Here is a 19,796-nt window from a genome sequence, read left to right as displayed (position 1 = left end):
GAGGTTGATAGAAGGATGGATGGAGGGTGATAGAAGGATGGAGGGAGGTTGATAGAAGGATGTATGGAGAGTGATAGAAGGTTGGATAGAGGTTTATAGGATGGATGGATGGATGGATGGATGGATGGATGGATGGAGGGTGATAGGATGGATGGAGGGTGATAGAAGGATGGATGGAGGGTGAAAGAAGGATGGATGGAGGGTGATTGGATGGATGGAGGGTGATAGGATGGATGGAGGGTGATAGAAGGATGGATGGAGATTGATAGAAGGATGGATGGAGGGTGAGAGAATGATGGATGGTGAATGATAGAAGGATGGATGGAGGTTAATTGAAGGGTGATAGAATGATGGATGGAGGGTAATACAAGGATGGATGTATGGTGATAGAAGGATGGAATGGAGGTTTATTGGAGGGTGATAGGAGGGATGGAGGGTGATAGAGGGATGGAGGGTGTTAGAGAGATGGAATCGAGGTTGATAGAAGGATGGATGGTTGATTGGAGGGTGATAGAAGGATAGATGGAGGTTGATAGAAGGATGGATGGAGGGTGATAGAAGGATGGAGGGAGGTTGATAGAAGGATGTATGGAGAGTGATAGAAGGTTGGATAGAGGTTTATAGGATGGATGGATGGATGGATGGATGGAGGGTGGGTGGGTGATAGAAGGATGGATATGGGGTGACAGAAGGATGGATGGAGGGTGATGTCGGCCCTAGTGAATGGGAGTAACCAGAAGAGAGTAAAAAAGAAAGACAAGGCTGTGCACAGCAAGGTGAATGTTCTGTCTGTGTTGTGTCATCCTGAAACAGTTAGATTGGAATCTAACCTGGGGTGAGAGATCCAGAACATTGTGTGAGAGGGTCACAATGTGACATCAGCACAAATACCTTCCCTGTGACACAGCCACAGCTTACAGCTCAGACTGCAGCACAGCCTGCTGCTTAGCCGTAGTCACAACTCATACAGTCACAGCACAACAAGCTGCCTTGTACACACTCTGGTCCTCCCCACTACTTTTGGAAAGGTCACCATTGAGTAAGACTGGGAGGACCTATGCCAAAAGCCCCCAGGCACAGCTGTGGATGACAGTGAGACAGTTAGAAGAGGCCATAAGGACCAAACTAGAGATGTGAGTACAGGAGCTGTCTGTAATAAAACACTGGTGTATGTTTTACACTTCAAAGCTGATAGAAAGCTGTGCGTGCCTGTACAGTATACAAACAGCTTGTATCTATCCCATTGTACTGAGAAGGGGAAAGGGTTGGTACTGTTAGTTGATGGAGGGTGCTGGCCCATAATTTTCTCATAGAGAGGTCCAGGCAGAGTAGGGGGGTGTTCTTGTCTGCTTCTCAAATGGAACCCTATTCCCTACATCAGGAATATTCAACTCTTACTCTTCAAGGTCCGGCGCCTGATAGTTTTCTGTTCTCAGTGATCATTTATTGCACCCACCTTGTGTCCCATCTAAATCCCTGATTAGAGGAGAACAATTTCAAATAGAAGTGGAACTGGCTTCGAGGTCCAGAGTTGAGTTTGAAGGCCCTATATAGTGCACTACCTTTGACCCTATTGGCTCTGGTAAAAGGTAGTGCACTTCATGGGAAATAGAGTGTCATTTGGGCCACTCCTGTCTCAGTGACAAACCATCTAACACAAATCTACTGGGTGGCAATGAAATAGTCTGACAGAAGCCAGGCCTGGGCCCTGCATCCAGGAGCCAGTTTAGAGTTGTTACATTGTCAGAATGGCATCGGTATATGTGTGTGTGTTGCATCATAGACCCAGGTTGTCTTTTATCCATGGATTTCTTCCTCCTCAGTTCCAGGTCTGTGTTTATGGTAACTGGAGATGATTGTGGACTGCAGGAAAAAGAGGACAGAGCACGTCCCCATTCTCATCAACAGGGCTGCAGTGGAGCAGGTTGAGAGCTTCAAGTTCCTTGGTGTCCACATCACTAACAAACTAACATGGTCCAAGCACACCAAGACAGTCGTGAAGAGGGCACGACAAAACTAATTCCCCCTCAGGAGACTGAAAAGACTCGGCATGGTCCCCAGATCCTCAAAAGGTTCTACAGCTGCACCATCGAGAGATTATGGTTGCATCACTGCCTGGTATGGCAACTGCTCGGTTTCCGACCGCAACGCACTACAGAGAGTAGTGCGAACAGCCCAGTACATCACTCGGGCCAAGCTTCCTGCCATCCAGGACCTTTATACCAGTGTCAGAGGAAGGCCCTAAAAATGGTCAAAGACACCAGCCACCCTAGTCATAGACTGTTCTCTCTGCTACCACATGGCAAGCAGTACCGGAGCGCCAAGTCTGGGTCCAAGAGGCTTTTAAACAGCTTCTACCCCCAAGCCATAAGACTCCTGAACACCTAATCAAATGACTACCCAGACTATTTGCTTTGCCCCCCTTTTTACCACCGCTGCTACTCTCTGTTGTTATCAGCTATGCATAGTCACTTCAATAACTCTACCTACATGTACATATTACCTCAACTAACCAGTGCCCCCACACATGGACTCTGTACCAGTACCCCCTGTATATAGTCTCGCTATTGTTATTTTACTGCTGCTGTAAGTAAGCATTCACCTGTTGTATTCGGCGCATGTGAATAATACAATTTGATTTGATTTGAACTGCTGCCAATGGGACAGTTCTGTTCCCTTCATGAGCCTGGTTCTATCCCTCCCTCCATCCCTCTTTCCACCTGCGTCTCCATGGGTGTAGTCACTGGCTTTATGGACAGTTTTCTCCAGCCTAGTTGTCTCGTCAAGCTCGTTGTTTAGTTGATCAACTGTTTATGCTATATGGCCTTTTACAATTACATTACCCTGCCTGTGTGTTGTGAATGGTACTGGGTGGTGTATTGTAATGTAGTCTGTCTGTAGTTTGTCTGCTTGTGTCGGGTGAAACTTGTTTTGCTCAACTCTGTCTGTGTATGTGAGCTGCACACTGTAGTGTGCGTGGGACCCTTTTCACTATTCACAGCCATTATTTCAGCTACAAGCAGCTCTTTGTCTTGCTGATATTTCCCTGTGAATGTCATCTGAACTGTCTCTTGAAGAGAGGCCACTTCGGAAGGTTAATACTGAACCTTACTGTAGTGTTGTGTCTCTGGATCATTGTTTGTCCTGAATCAGAATTGTATCCTTGTAAACCAGATCTGTTATCAAAATATTTGAGAAGCAGTGCCCTATGGCTTTAATTGAACACTCCCAAACAGATATATAATATGTGAAAACCATGGAGCTGGTCTCAGAGGACAACACTGTACAATACAGGGCTTGTGTGTTGCCCCTTGTCATGCATTCAACAAATGAGTCATGGTAATGTGTTTCACATGTTGTTCTTCCCTTTATGTGCTCTTGTACTGTGTTGACCTTCAGAATACAACATAGGCGTGTCTGTGATGCAGTCCAATTCATTTATAAACGTGCTCATGTGTGTTTCACATGTTTGTCCTGTCCTTGTGTTCTCCTCATCAAACAAAGGCTAGAAGGTTTTATCAATGGCCCAGTGCTGTTCATTCAACAAAATGGTTAGCTAGTTATTGATTTTAAGCTCCAGCTGTCATGTTCATGGTGATAAAACCCATCATCAGAACTGTCTCAATGACACCCTATGAATCGCCCTCTGCTTGCTGGAGATCTCAATTTAAATTCAGAGAAATGTCAATGGAGGTGGAGTGGAATAGTCACCAGTCAGCCATTAGAGCCTGAGGTCAGCAGTGATTTGGACACTGAACCATAAACTCTCAGCCTCATGGTGACCATCTTATCGCTCTCCATCTCTCTCCCAGGGTCTTAGTCTATAATAAACCAAGTCACATGTCACAAGCTGTCTCTCTCTCTCTGTCTGTCTGTGTGTGTGTGTGTGTGTGTGTGTGTGCGTGCGTGCGTGCGTGCAGAGCCTCAACACACAGATAGGCTGCACATCACTAACTGTCTGCTTTTCTCTCCCACAGATGACAAGCATCAAGGAGAGGTAGGTTACACACACTGTCACCCATACCCGACTGCTCTGTTTCAAATTCATGTGATGTCACAAATATAATTTCCCATAAAATCAACTTTTATTTAAATGTTTCATGTTTGGATATGGACAGAATAGCCAGATTGCAAAAACCTCATCTCTAGCTATGGTTCAAGAGGTATTTCTGATGCAGTTGTCATTGATTCCTGAAATAGCATCAGTGAAATGGGATCTCTGGCTCTGCCTTGTTGGTTCACATGCTGTTCTTTTCCACCCGCACCATTCCCCCTCTACACCTCCTCCCTCCATCCCTCTACACCTCCTCCCTCTACACCTCCTCCCTCCATCCCTCTACACCTCCTCCCTCCATCCCTCTACACCACCAGGTCCAGAGTGCAGAGTCGTCTCCTGCTCAGAGGAAACACAGCGTCTACTCTCCACCCACCATGAAAGGTACAGTACAGAACCTTGTTCACACAAACTGCCATAACATGATGAGATGGAAGTGCCATTAGTTCATACTCTCCCTGTTATTCTGGTGAGTGTAGGAAACACTGATGAAACGTCTGTAGTCAGCATTATACCTCCACAGAGACCACTGAAATGTGTGACAGAGCTAGTCAGGTGCTGACTTAGGAGGTAGCACTGTAAATCTACATTAGATATTGATTGACTGACCAGGGAAGCTACACAATCCTACTTTAGCTGCAGTGATAGACAGGGCAAAGAGAGGGCTACACCATCCTACTGCATGTCTCTCAAATAGATAGTTGTTATTCAGACAATATGTACAGAGGATCAAAATTCATTTCAGCACAGCAGCCTATTTATGGTCCAATTTTATACCACAACAAATATTTTCTTCACAAACCTGGCTTGTTAATTAGTGTGTAGCTTAGAAAATATCCAACATGGCCAAACACCCCAGGCTGGATGGCCTTGAATACAGTTGCATGCTGAATATGGTCCAGTTTAATAATCGGCCCAGGTTTGGCTGGAAGGCATAGGGCTGCAGATTATACTGGTAATTCATGCAATTACGGAAACACAAAAACAACATTCTGTGTTCCCAGAAAAAATCTCAAAAGAAATAGAAAACACACATTTCTCAGTCACGCGAGCAAAGGTTAAGAGTAGGAGACCAATTTCCGTACAAATTAAGCACACCATTATAATTGTGATCATTGGACTCAAATTAAATCACATTTATTTATATAGCCTGTCATACATCAGCTGATATCTCCAAGTGCTGTACAGAAACCCAGCCCAAAACCCCAAACAGCAAACAATGCAGGTGTAGAAGCACGGTGGCTAGGAAAAACTGCCTAAGAAGAAACCTAGACAGGAACCAGGCTATGAGGGGTGGCCAGTTCTCTTCTGGCTGTGCCAGGTGGAGATTATAACAGAACATGGCCAAGATGTTCAAATGTTCATAAATTACCAGCATGGTCAAATAATAATAATCACAGTAGTTGTCGAGGGTGCAACAGGTCAGCCAGCACCTCAGGAGTAAATGTCAGTTGGCTTTTCATAGCCGATCATTAAGAGTATCTCTACCACTCCTGCTGTCTCTAGAGAGTTGAAAACAGCAGGTCTGCGACAAGGTAGCACGTCCAGTGAACAGGTCAGGGTTCCATAACCGCAGGAGGAACAGTTGAAACTAGAGCAGCAGCACGGCCAGGAGGACTGGGGACTGCAAGGAGTCATCATGCCAGGTAGTCCTGAAGAATGGTCCTAGGGCTCTGGTCCTCCGAGAGAGAGAAAGAAATAAAGAGAGAATTAGAGAGCATACTTAAGTTCACACAGGACACCGGATAAGTCCTTCTGTAGCTCAGTTGGTAGAGCATGGCGCTTGTAACGCCAGGGTAGTGGGTTCGATCCCCGGGACCACCCATACGTAGAATGTATGCACACATGACTGTAAGTCGCTTTGGATAAAAGCGTCTGCTAAATGACATATATTATTATATTTATAAGACAGGAGAAGTACTCCAGATATAACAAACTGACCCTAGCCCCCCGACACATAAACTACTGCAGCATAAATACTGCAGGCTGAGACAGGAGGGGTCAGGAGACACTGTGGCCCCATCCGATGATACCCCCGGACAGGGCCAAACAGGCAGGATATAACCCCACCCACTCTGCAATACTGTGGACCTCTATAATGTACTGTGTGTGTCCTCCACAGGCAGAGAGCCCACAGACTGCTGTAGAGGCCACAGTGAAGACAGAGACAGCCTGCCTCCTACCAGACTGCCCCAGTCCCACACAGATACACTGGCCCTAGCAGATGAGCTATCAGGGGATCTGCCACGACCGGCAGACACACCAAGGCGCAAAGACACCCCCTATCAACACCAGCCTCCCTTTACTCCAGGTAAGGCCATCACAACTCCACACATATGGAGTGAGATAGTTGCCAAAAGGTTGAAAGTGCGTATCATTTTGATCGCACGAAAATCCATATGTAAATAGTTTGGATCGTAAGAAAAGCCATGCTTGAAACATAACGTAAATGTTAAATTAGTACGTACAAACCCTATGTTACGACTCTGAATGAACATTCACATGTTGGATTCTTACTTTACGTCACCATTTACTCAGTTACAGATCTTTTTGTATATGTACAAACTTTTGGCAGTAGACAAACAGTAGCTCGTTGAAGTTAGCTAGTCAATCAAGCAACTCTAGGCCAGATGTTAGAGTTGCTTTGCAGCTTCTGGTTTCATTTTCATAATAAAAGTCTAGTGTTGTATCCTAAGATGCTGGGTTCTTTTACTGAAGACACTGAAGCGTGCTTATAATAAACGGAACAGATTTATTTCATGTTCTCCTTAACACATTCCAGTCTACTACTCTGTATAGTGTCTTCAGCTCAACTCCCCAATACATCATTGAACTTTAACCCCCCTTGCATCTCATAATCCAATCAGTTCAATGCAAGAATGGAAACCCCATTGTCATTTGTTAATTCAAATAACTCAACCTCGGCATACAAATCCCATTGGCTATGTGCAACCATTTTAAATCTAAACTCATTAACACATAACACATTTCTCAATACACCACATCTAGAGCTTGTTTTAGAACTGCATTCAATAACGACGTTGTACCAGTAGATGGCGTAGTATAGGCTTGGGCCATCAGCAAATGACTTGTGTGAGAATGATAAAGACACAGAAGAGACTTGTCTAGAATAACCTCCTGAGCTGCAAAATTGAAAGTAATTTTGCAGCTATCTACAGTAGAAGTCGGAAGTTTACATACACTTATGTTGGAGTCATTAAAACTCGTTTTTCAACCACTCCACAAATTTCTTGTTAACAAACTATAGTTTTGGCAAGTCGGTTAAGACATCTACTTTGTGCATGACACAAATTATTTTTCCAGCAATTGTTTACAGGCAGATTATTTCACTTATAATGTGTCCACTGTGCCAGACGTTTACATACAGTAAGTTGACAGTGCCTTTAAACAGCTTGGAAAAATCCAGAAAATTATGTAATAGCTTTAGAAGCTTCTGATAGGCTAATTGACATCATTTGAGTCAATTGGAGGTGTACCTGTAGATGCATTTCAAGACCTACCTTCAAATCAGTGGCTGTTTGCTTGGCATCATGGGAAAATCAAAAGATATCAGCCAAGACCTCAGAAAAACAATTGTAGACCTCCACAAGTCTGGGTCATCATTGGGAGCAATTTCCAAATGCCTGAAGGTACCATGTTTACCTGTAAAAACAATAGTACGCAAGTATAAACAACATGGGACCACGCAGCCGTCATACCGCTCAGGAATGAGATGTGTTCTGTCTCCTAGAGATGAACGTACTTTGGTGCGAAAAGTGCAAATCAATCCCAGAACAACATGCTGGAGGAAGCAGGTACAAAAGTACCTATATCCACAGTAAAACGAGCCCTATATCGACATAACCTGAAAGGCCGCTCAGCAAGGAAGAAGCCACTGCTCCAAAACCGCCATAAAAAAAACAGACTACAGTATGTAACTGCACACGGGGACATAGATCGTACTTTTTGGAGAAATGTCCTTTGTCCTGATGAAACAAAAATAGAACTGTTTGGCCATAATGACCATCGTTATGTTAGGAGGAAAAAGGGGGAGGCTTACAAGCCGAAGAACACCATCCCAACCGTGAAGCACGGGGGTTGCAGCATCATGTTGTGGGGGTGCTTTACTGCAGGAGAGACTGGTGCACTACACAAAATAGATGGCAATGAGGTACGGAAATTATGTGGATATATTGAAGCAACATCTCAAGACATCAGTCAGGAAGTTAAAGCTTGGTCGCAAACGGGTCTTCCAAACGGACAATGACCCCAAGCGTTCTTCTAAAGTTGTGGCGAAATGGCTTAAGGACAACAAAGTCAAGGTATGGAGTGGCCATCACAAAGCCCTGACCTCAATCCTATAGAACATTTGTGGGCAGACCTGAAAAAGCTTGTGCGAGCAAGGAGGCCTACAAACCTGACTCAGTTACACCAGCTCTGTCAGGAGGAATGGGCCAAAATTCACCCACCTTATTGTGGGAAGCTTGTGGAAGGCTCCCCGAAATGTTTGACGCAAGTTATAAGGCAATGCTACCAAATACTAATTGAGTTTCTCTAAAACAGGATATAGTCTACATGTGCAGCACCACATCAGAACAGTAGGCAAAATTAAGAGTGAAAAATGGACCAAATTATTAGGGTGAGGCACATGGGCTACTAACAGCTTAATTCACAACATACACTTAGTATTACTTTCTGAGCTACAGTATACATATCTCCCTGGCAATTTACATAATGTATGCAGCAGCATACAATACATTTTTGGCCTCACCTTGTTGTGCTGTGCTCACTTTTTGTCATCAAAGTCTGGCATTCTCTGCATTTATGGTGCTTTCAAGACAACGGGGAACTCAGGAAAAAAACAAGGTCGAATCATGATGACATTGGTGATATTCAGGTCGGAGCTGGATGACAGTCGGAGCTTGTTTTTGACTGAGTTTCCAGTTGTTTTGAGCGCGTCAGAAGTCATGCTGGATTGACAGAATGGCCAATGTAGATGTTTATCCTTTTAAACTTGGAAAAGAGATGGGGGGGGGGGGTGCACTTCACAAAATAGATGGCGTCATGAGGAAGGTAAATTATGTGGATATATTGAAGCGACGAATGAAAGAAAAAAAAGCTGAAATAAATAATTCTCTCTACTATTATTCTTAAAGTAAAGTGGTGAACCTAACTGACCTAAGATCTACACCGAGTTTAAATGTATTTGGCTAAGGTGTATGTAAACTTCCGACTTCAACTGTATATAGTAGATGTCCTAGCCTACATCTTTCAGGTAATACATTCACTGCAGTATTAGCCTTATATTTAAATAATTAATGATGGGTTATGCATAATAAGCTTCTAACTTTACTGTAAATATGCCATGCTGTTGTGTTATTTATTGGCCTTATAATTGCATCATTTATTTTTATAGCCGCATGGGGCTACTGTGGTGACCATGCAACCAAACGAATCACACTTTTTCCAGTATTTGGGAGCACGGACTGTTGGCCTTATATTAGTCATTAGGCCTGATGTGGAAGTCCACTGTACTCTAGTAGCCTGGAACCAAATCTCTATCGGCACGCCTTACCTACGAATTTCTCAGGCTATTTCGTAATCAGATTTACCTTATTTAGTCGCGTAACAGGCTCTGCAGGTGTGGCTAATTTGCGCACTTTTGAATAAATGTCATTCAACCGTTGAAAACTCTCCCACTTGCTTGCCAACAGTTTTTAGCCATCCCTTTAAATACGTTACACATTTAATTAGAATTTTGTCGACAGACTCAATAGAACAAATACATCGAGAGAGGTTCAGATTATAGGGATCAAAGAAAGAAGGCAATCTATGCATATTCATCTCCATTTCAGCACCAACTGGAAGAATTCGAATACTCTGATTTTATAGATTATTTATGCACATTTATGCACGGAATACTTTACATTGATGAATACAAAATACAGAGGTTTGATTAATCCTGAATGATGTCATATTCAAGTTCAATACATGAAATATTGGAATGTCGAACAATAAGCCTATGAATCTACCCTAATTCGCACTATCATGGAACTGTATGACAACAGTCGAGTTGTCGTGAACCGTGCGCCATGATCCGCTAACGCTAGCGACCCTTAGGAACAATTTACAAGGATGTGACAGCGGAAAAAAAGGTAAACTTAATGGAATTATGCAAAAATTAATTTATGTGGGTATTACCGACGGTGGCGCCCGATAGTCTCTAACATGATACATTATAAAGCCGTGCAGGCGCCCAAGATGGTGGTCAGTGCAGATGCGATTATTTCTGGTAGCTGAAGGATAGGACCATGTGGTCATTTTATGGTCATAAAACCCTGTATGAATATGGTGTAGTGTGTTTACCAAAGTAATTGATTACTTTCTGCAAGTTATTCACTTCAAACTATTAACTTAGCGACAACACTAGATAGCCAGATCAGCTAGCTAGGTCAAAAATGAGAATGTCTTCATGAAAACTTCCAGAACCAAAATAAAATAAATTGATCAATCATCAGATGGACAATTAACCGCAAAAGATAGTATGGTTTTGGGTACGCCTCTTCAGAATGTAACTGTGGGGTGAAATACTGCTGTGGGTGATGAAAATCTGGTGAGCACGGACAACAATGCTGACAACTTGCACCCATCCAGTCCCCAGCTCAGGCTGTCACTTTACGACCACGACACTCCAGTCAAGCCCCAGGGGAAAAAGATGAGAGGGCAAGAGGGCGTCACCTCTTGAGATGCAAAACAATATTGTGATGCTTTTGACAGCAAAGATAGGTGAAATGACATATGGCTTGGAGGACACGGTTAGGGTAAATACTATGAAAATTGAGGCCATACAAAAAAATATGTTTACTTCATGGAGAAGTGAAAACTAACAGATCCAGCATTGTTAATCCTGAGTTTAATAATCTATGTCTTGGATTATTCGATATTTGGAGATGTAAATATCCAGATAAAAAGGACTTCACTTGGAGTAACAAGGACATGTCCAGACAGTCAAGAATGAGTCAGGGTATCAATTGAACCATCAATTTTTACTGATCATAAAAATATATTCTCATCTTTAAATATTAATGGATCTGAAGTTAATAAATCGAATCAGAGTTATTGGAAACTCAATAGTAGACTGTTGGAAGATGATAATTTCAAGATGGATGCCAAAGATATACAAGATAATTGGAGGAAAGCCCAACTATTTAAGCCTTATGGGAAATATTGGGAATTAATGAAGTATGACAAACAGCCATGAAGAGAGGTAAAGAAATGGCTGAACTTAAAAGATTGAGGGAAGAGAAACTTGTTATCCAGAATTCATGAGAACACACAATGTTACATTCACTCTTGAGTAGTTTCAAATAGTTGTTAGAGCTGTCCCTTAAGGTCGTTTACAATATAGCAGTACTCCAAGTGCAACTGTTGAGGATTTTGTAGCTTCAACACAGTTAGAAGGAATGTATATATTAAACTATAAATTTAATAATGTGTATATAAAAAAACAATGTCAATATGTTACTATTCCCTCTGCTAGAAGATACTAGAATGCAGTCCTAGGACAAGTGAACTGGAACAAAGTCTTGTTGTTGTCTGGAAAATATTTTATATCTAAATAAGGTCAAGTATCATACAAACTCATTCATATAATCTACCCTGTAAAGACCTTTATTATACACAGATTCAAAATAGCGATTGATAACAAATGTGTATTTTGTGGTTGTGACCCAGAGAGTCTTGACCATTTATTTTGGGACTGTTCTTATGTCAGATGATTTTGGAGTGAGTTCATGTTCATTTGAAAGACTCTGATATTATGTTTTATTTGGAACCAAATGATATGGACCCCGATTTTAACTTTCATTGTTCATGTGTTTATTTTTCATGGCATATTCTTTATCCATAAAATGAAATGGATGGAGTACAAACTGCTCTTCACAATGTTTAAGATGTAAAAACAAAAAAGCAATGCGTACCATTAAACTTTTTGGCAAATTGAAAATGCATCTCGATATGTAATACCTGTCTGTTAGGTTTATGTACATTTGTTGTATAATTATGTTTTGGTATTTGTTTTGTTCATGATAATAATATATATATATATTAAAATATTTAAAAATATAGAATGAATAAAGCAGTGCATGGAGAATGGTGTTCTCTATAGAAAAAATAAAGTAGATGCTTTTTCCACTTGGAACCAGTAGGTTCGCTCGACCATATTCATGATTTCTTCACGCTTAAAGGTGGTGGAATTAATTAGAGAATTAAGTCAAGGACAGAAATATGGCATATCTGTAGAGCAGAGTTTGCTGGTGGGAGGAGCTATAGGAGGATGTTCTTATTGTAATGGCTCGATTGACAAATGGAATGGAGTCAAACATGTCATACCTTCCCGTTTATTAAATTCCAGAAATTACAATGATCCCGTCCTCCTATAGCTCCACCCACCAGCCTCCACTGCTGTAGACACCTCCACCTTCATTTATTCAAGCTCCACCTCAGACGAATAGTGGGTGAATCTCATGCTATTCTCATGCTTAAGTTCAAGGTCAGAATACACATAGAGAGAAAAGCCATAAAAAGGGAATAATGTTCCATTTACGGTGTGATTAACTGGAGTTGGAATCTGGGCCTATGTGCTGCCTTGTCACCTCAAGCGATCTAAGACCAGGCCAGTCAAGTAGGCCAGGAAAAGCCAATGTTGTTTTATTTGTAGAATGCTTAGTAACAGGTGTAGTTCAATACTGTTGTTTAGGAGGTGCGGGTGAACAAATTCACATTGTCAAGTCTAGTGAGTCACACACTATGTACTGTATTTTCTTGAGACAACGGCTTGTGGGTTGATGTTGATCAGTGCTGTAGTGGGGGAGGGGGGGGGAACTAATCACCAGTTGCGTTGAAAAATGTAACGCTCCCTATACTGTCAATGCTTTTTTCCACAAAAAAAGGTGGGTAAACCACTACACCACTGATGTAGATTGTAGTCAGCGGATATGAGTCAGAAAGAATATTGAGTCATACGTGTGGTCATCACTGAGTGTTTATCAAGAGAATGAAAAAAGCTCTTTGAAACATGAGCTGTTGATTGTAGCTGCAAGGAGCACTCTGGTAACCTTAACTAACAGATGGTCTGGTCACAAGACAGATGACAGTTGGCCCCTATGCTGACACAAACAGCATCATGCTTACACACAACAACAACACAGCATCATCCTCTGAAACACTTACTACAGTCCCAACACTGATGGACATATAGTTTCATCCTTTGACAGCAAGGGGACTACACAGACAGACATGATTGTAGTTTAGGCTTGTAGATCATGACAGTGTGTGTCAGTGTGACGAGCTAGTAGCTGTTAGAACACACTGAGTGTGTTTCCTATTGATCTCTCTGTGACTGCAGTCACAGTCTGTCACATTACCCATGACTATCCAGCACTCTGTCTGTCCAATCCCCAGGGGTCAAGCTGCTCAAGAGCAAATCAAAAGTATCCTTCCCTGAGGAAGAAGAGAAAGAGGAGGAGGAAGACAAGCAGAAAGATCCAAAGTGAAGAGGAACACAAACTGCAGATCCATGTTTCTGATGGTTAAAAGTTCAAACACATGACTGTGTTAAGAACTCTTGGTTAGAAATGTATCTTGATCAGGTTATAATTTTTAAACTCATCATCCAATTTATTCAGCCTTGTATTGTTGAGGTCAAGAAAGGACAATTGAATGAATTTCTCTATCTCAAACACTTCTTTTAAGTCTTGGTTATGTATGGTGGATTATCGTTATATATTGTTATAAGAGAGTATGTGGGGAATATCAACAGCAATACTGACTGATATGCACTTAACGTTCACTGGTAATATACAGGTTTTAGTTTTCATTTTCTTATAAAAGAAAATATCTACTTCTATGTTTTGCATCTCACAGTCATCTCATAAAAATAAAAAAATAAAAAATCTCATAATGTAAAAACACTTGCTCATATTTTACATATATTTTTGTAGTATTTTATACTGAAACTGGGATTTTGTGCATACAGTATAGCAGACTTGTGTACTACATACAGTACACTGAGGTACAAACAAAGACGTCCTGCAAACAAGGGTCTTCTCTGGAGTGTCTTAAGTCCTAATAAACTTACTCATTTTATGAACACTTGGCGAAACCTGTATGTTTTTTCATCATTCATTATTGTACAAAAATGACAAACAAATGTCATTTCTACAGCCTCATGGACATGTAATTTAACATCTATTGCCAAACCCTCTCTTCTGAATGGCAGGCATCATTATTTTAGTAGGCTAATTGTTATCTCAGCAAATTAATTATGGGAAGATTTCATAAAACAAAATAAAAATATGTACCCATACATGTCGTCAGTGTATTTCTTATGTCAATAAAGGGAGTGTAACTGTATGTTAACAGCATTACAAGGGGAAAGGTATGCAACAGCACCCCCAAGTGGGTAATATTAAGTTACATTATTCAAATCAAATTTATTTGTCACATACACATGGTTAGCAGATGTTAATGCGAGTGTAGCGAAATGCTTGTGCTTCTAGTTCCGACAATGCAGTAATAACCAATGAGTAATCTAACCTAACAATTCCAAAACTACTACCTTATACACACAAGTGTAAAGGGATAAAGAATATGTACATAAAGATATATGAATGAGTGATGGTACAGAACGGCATAGGCAAGATGCAGTAGATGGTATTGAGTACAGTATATACATTTGAGACGAGTAATGTAGGGTATGTAAACAAAGTGGCATAGTTTAAAGTGGCTAGTGATACATGTATTACACACAAGTGTAAAGGGATAAAGAATATGTACATAAAGATATATGAATGAGTGATGGTACCGAACGACATAGACAAGATGCGGTAGATGATAGAGTACAGTATATACATATACATATGAGATGAGTAGTGTAGGGTATGTAAACATTATATTAAGTAGCAATGTTTAAAGTGGCTAGTGATATATCTTACATCAATTCCCATTATTAAAGTGGCTGGAGTTTAGTCAGTGTGTTGGCAGCAGCCACTCAATCTTAGTGGTGGCTGTTTAACAGTCTGATGGCCTTGTGATAGAAGCTGTTTTTCAGTCTTCTTATCGGTCCCTGCTTTGATGCACCTGTACTGGTGGTTGTTGTCCTTGATGATCTTTATGACCTTCCTGTGACATCGGGTGGTGTAGGTGTCCTGGAGGGCAGATAGTTTGCCCCCTGGTGATGCGTTGTGCAGACCTCACTACCTACTGGAGAGCCTTACGGTTGTGGCCGGAGCAGTTGCCGTACCAGGCGGTGATATAGCCCGACAGGATGCTCTCGATCTGTAGAAGTTTGTGAGCGCTTTTGGTGACAAGCCAAATTTTGTCAGACTCCTGAGGTTGAAGAGGCGCAGCTGCGCCTTCTTCACGATGCTGTCTGTGTGGGTGGACCAATTCAGTTTGTCTGTGATGTGTACGCCGAGGAACTTAAAACTTACTACCCTTTCCACTACTGTCCCATCGATGTGGATAGGGGGGTGCTCCCTCTGCTTTTTCCTGAAGTCCACAATCATTTCCTTAGTTTTGTTGACGTTGAGTGTGAGGTTATTTTCCTGACATCACACTCCAAGGGCCCTCACCTCCTCCCTGTAGGCCGTCTCGTCGTTGTTGGTGATCAAGCCTACCACTGTAGTGTTGTCCGCAAACTTGATGATTGAGTTGGAGGCGTGCATGGCCACGCAGTCGTGGGTGAACAGGGAGTACAGGGGAGGGCTCAGAACGCACCCTTGTGGGGGCCCAGTGTTGAGGATCAGCGGGGTGGAGATGTTGTTACCTACCCTCGCGGCCCGTCAGGAAGTCCAGTACCCAGTTGCACAGGGCGGGGTCCAGACCCAGGGTCTCGAGCTTGATGACGAGTTTGGAGGGTACTATGGTGTTAAATGCTGAGCTGTAGTCGATGAACAGAATTCTTACATAGGTATTCCTCTTGTCCAGATGTGTTAGGGCAGTGTAGTTGCGATTGCGTCGTCTGTGGACCTATTGGGTCGGTATGCAAATTGGACTGGGTCTAGGGTGTCAGGTAGGGTGGAGGTGATATGGTCCTTGACTAGTCTCTCAAAGCACTTCATGATGACGGGAGTGAGTGCTACAGGGCGATAGTCGTTTAGCTCAGTTACCTTAGCTTTCTTGGGAACAGGGACAATGGTGGCCCTCTTGAAGCATGTGGGAACAGCAGACTGGGATAAGAATTGATTGAATATGTCCGTAAACACACCAGGGCCTGCAGTCTTGCGAGGGTTAACACGTTTAAATGTTTTACTCACATCGGCTGCAGTGAAGGAGAGTCACTGCCACATACCTCTTGTGTCTGAGCCGTTGAATTGCGACTCTACTTTGTCTCTATACTGACGCTTAGCTTGTTTGATTGCCTTGCGGAGGGAATAGCTACACTTTTTGTATTCTGTCATGTTTCCAGTCACCATGCCCTGGTTAAAAGCAGTGGTTCACACTTTCAGTGTCACACGAATGCTGCCATCAATCCACGGTTTCTGTTTTGGGAATGTTTTAATCTTTGCTATGGGAACGACATCTTCAATGCACTTTCTAATGAACTCGCTCACCGAATCAGCGTATTTGTCAATGTTGTTGTTGGATGCAGTGCGGAACATATCCCAGTCCACGTGATGGAAGCAGTCTTGGAGCGTGGAATCATATTGGTCGGACCAGCATTGAACAGATCTGAGCGCGGGAGCTTCTTGTTTTAGCTTCTGTCTGTAGGCAGGGAGCAACAAAATGGAGTCGTGGTCAACTTTTCCGAAAGGAGTGCGGGGGAGGGCCTTATATGCGCCGCAGAAGTTAGAATAGCAATGATCCAAGGTTTTACCAGCCCTGGTTGAACAATCGATATGCTGATACAATTTAGGGAGTCTTGTTTTCAGATTAGCCTTGTTAAAATACCCAGCTACAATGAATGCAGCCTCAGGATATGTGGTTTCCAGTTTGCAAAGAGTCAAATAAAGTTTGTTTAGAGCCATCAATGTGTCTGCTTGGGGGGGAATATATAAGGCTGTGATTATAATTGAAGAGAATTCCCTTGGTAGATAATGCGGTCAATATTTGATTGTGAGGAATTCTAAAATCAGGTGAACAGAAGGACTTGAGTTCCTGTATGTTGTTGTGACCACACCACGTCTAGAGGCCAACATTCCAACATTCCAATATTACCTCTCGAGCAGGCCTGGGCAATTATTTTCTATGGAGGGCCACAATAAAATATATTTTTGCCATCACGGGCCAGAATCATATTACAGGATTATACATCATGTATATGACTGTGTTGACAGATATATCTACTGTAAATCATGTCCAGATATGCTACCTATTTTACTTTTTACACGTGCACAGAAGTTAACCACATCCAGGTTCTCCTTTTGGTAGGTATTTTCATTATTAAACATGCAATGAACTACACGGAGGGAAAAGTACACTGTGCATTCAGCACCATGGACAGAACTCTTGTTAACGGGTATGCACAAAAACACAAAAAAGAGAGAGAGCTCAACATTACATTTAAACTACTCAATCAATGTAAGGAGTGAAGTCTCTGATGGGCATTGACTAGAGCAGTGAAGTCAGGTATAGTTTCTGACGTCGCTATGCGCAGGATTGCTGAGAGGTGAGAGTCAGTAGGAGATGAGCTGTGCCTTGACTTGCTATATTTCATTACTGAAAATGTCTGTTCACATACATAGGTAGACCCAAACAGTACAAACATCTTCTGAGCAGGACTCCGAATGTTTGGAATGTTTTGTTCATCGAGAGATGCTTAGAACCTCGTCAGTGACAGTGGAGAACTATTCAAAACAATCACTGCATCAGACTGAAGGTCAATAAGCTCAAGTTACAGGTCAGTGGGAGTGTTATCCACATTGTAGGTGAAAGGAGAGCAAACCAACAGCATGTCATTTTCCAACACTTTGAAATCCTCAAAACAGAAAACTCAGAAAACTCACAGTTCAAAGCACACAGCAGTGATGTATACTTCTCCCGCTGGTCATCTGATAGGGAACAGACTAGTAGTGTCATCTGATAGGGAACAGACTAGTAGTGTCATCTGATAGGGAACAGACTAGTAGTGTCATCTGATAGGGAACAGACTAGTAGTGTCATCTGATATGGAACAGACTAGTAGTGTCATCTGATAGAGAACAGACTAGTAGTGTCATCTGATAGGGAACAGACTAGTAGTGTCATCTGATAGGGAACAGACTAGTAGTGTCACCTGATAGGGAACAGACTAGTAGTGTCACCTGATAGGGAACAGACTAGTAGTGTCACCTGATAGGGAACAGACTAGTAGTGTCACCTGATAGGGAACAGACTAGTAGTGTCACCTGATAGAGAACAGACTAGTAGTGTCATCTGATAGGGAACAGACTAGTAGTGTCATCTGATAGGGAACAGACTAGTAGTGTCATCTGATAGGGAACAGACTAGTGGTGTCATCTGATAGGGAACAGACTAGTGGTGTCATCTGATAGGGAACAGACTAGTAGTGTCATCTGATAGGGAACAGACTAGTAGTGTCATCTGATAGGGAACAGACTAGTAGTGTCATCTGATAGGGAACAGACTAGTAGTGTCATCTGATAGGGAACAGACTAGTAGTGTCATCTGATAGGGAACAGACTAGTAGTGTCATCTGATAGAGAACAGACTAGTAGTGTCATCTGATAGGGAACAGACTAGTAGTGTCATCTGATAGGGAACAGACTAGTAGTGTCATCTGATAGGGAACAGACTAGTGGTGTCATCTGATAGGGAACAGACTAGTAGTGTCATCTGATAGGGAACAGACTAGTAGTGTCATCTGATAGGGAACAGACTAGTAGTGTCATCTGATAGGGAACAGACTAGTAGTGTCATCTGATAGGGAACAGACTTGTAGTGTCATCCGATAGGGAACAGACTAGTAGTGTCATCTGATAGGGAACAGACTTGTAGTGTCGGAAGGTGGGTGAGATTGTTGACCTCTACTTGGTGGGTCAGGGGGAGTCATTTTCCCTTGAAGGCTTTGACAAGGCTGTACATCTGATGTGCAAAAAGGCCTTTCCCTTGTAGTTTGGAATTAGGTTCGTTCATGAGGGCCATGATGTCCACGGCGAAGGTAAAATCAGCCAATCCTTCTTTATCTTGCAGTTAAGGGAAATCCACATGTTCCTTTAATTTGCAGAAACTCAGCAATCTCCGACTTCAGGTCCCACACCCTTTTAAGCACCTTCCCCAAACTCAGTCATCTCACTTTCATGACGTGGCCCTTTCTGGGTACAGAACGTGGCATCCTCCTCTCTCTCTCCTACACCCAGGTTCTGTTATCTCACATCGTAAATTCCTGCAGGAGACTCCCTCCTGGCCATGCAGTATATACACTGCTCAAAAAATAAAGGGAACACTAAAATAACACATCCTAGATCTGAATGAATGAAATATTCTTATTAAATACTTTTTTCTTTACATAGTTGAATGTGCTGACAACAAAGTCACACAAGAATTATCAATGGAAATCAAATGTATCAACCCATGGAGGTCTGGATTTAGAGTCACACTCAAAATTAAAGTGGAAAACCACACTACTGGCTGATCCAACTTTGATGTAATGTCCTTAAAACAAGTCAAATTGAGGCTCAGTAGTGTGTGTGGCCTCCACGTGCCTGTATGACCTCCCTACAACGCCTGGGCATGCTCCTGA

General features: G+C 42.3%; 1 protein-coding gene across 2 annotated transcripts in view; it reads left to right on the top strand.

Moving 5' to 3' along the window:
* LOC124046894 (protein phosphatase 1 regulatory subunit 1A-like) overlaps positions 1-14,420 on the top strand; it is a 40,956-nt gene extending 26,536 nt beyond the window's left edge. Inside the window, exons 3-6 of one of the 2 annotated variants that reach the window (XM_046367674.1) lie at positions 3,978-3,997; positions 4,372-4,438; positions 6,177-6,365; positions 13,517-14,420. In XM_046367674.1, coding sequence (XP_046223630.1) covers positions 3,978-3,997; positions 4,372-4,438; positions 6,177-6,365; positions 13,517-13,608 — 368 coding nt within the window. In that variant the 3' untranslated portion in view covers positions 13,609-14,420. Of the gene's footprint in view, positions 1-3,977; positions 3,998-4,371; positions 4,439-6,176; positions 6,579-13,516 lie in introns of those variants that run through there. The other variant, XM_046367669.1, reaches the window with a different exon arrangement.
* Positions 14,421-19,796: the final 5,376 nt, after the last annotated feature.

Source organism: Oncorhynchus gorbuscha, linkage group LG01, assembly GCF_021184085.1.
Source record: "Oncorhynchus gorbuscha isolate QuinsamMale2020 ecotype Even-year linkage group LG01, OgorEven_v1.0, whole genome shotgun sequence".
In the NCBI taxonomy this organism is placed as follows: domain Eukaryota; kingdom Metazoa; phylum Chordata; class Actinopteri; order Salmoniformes; family Salmonidae; genus Oncorhynchus; species Oncorhynchus gorbuscha.
This window is presented reverse-complemented; position numbering and strand designations above follow the sequence as displayed.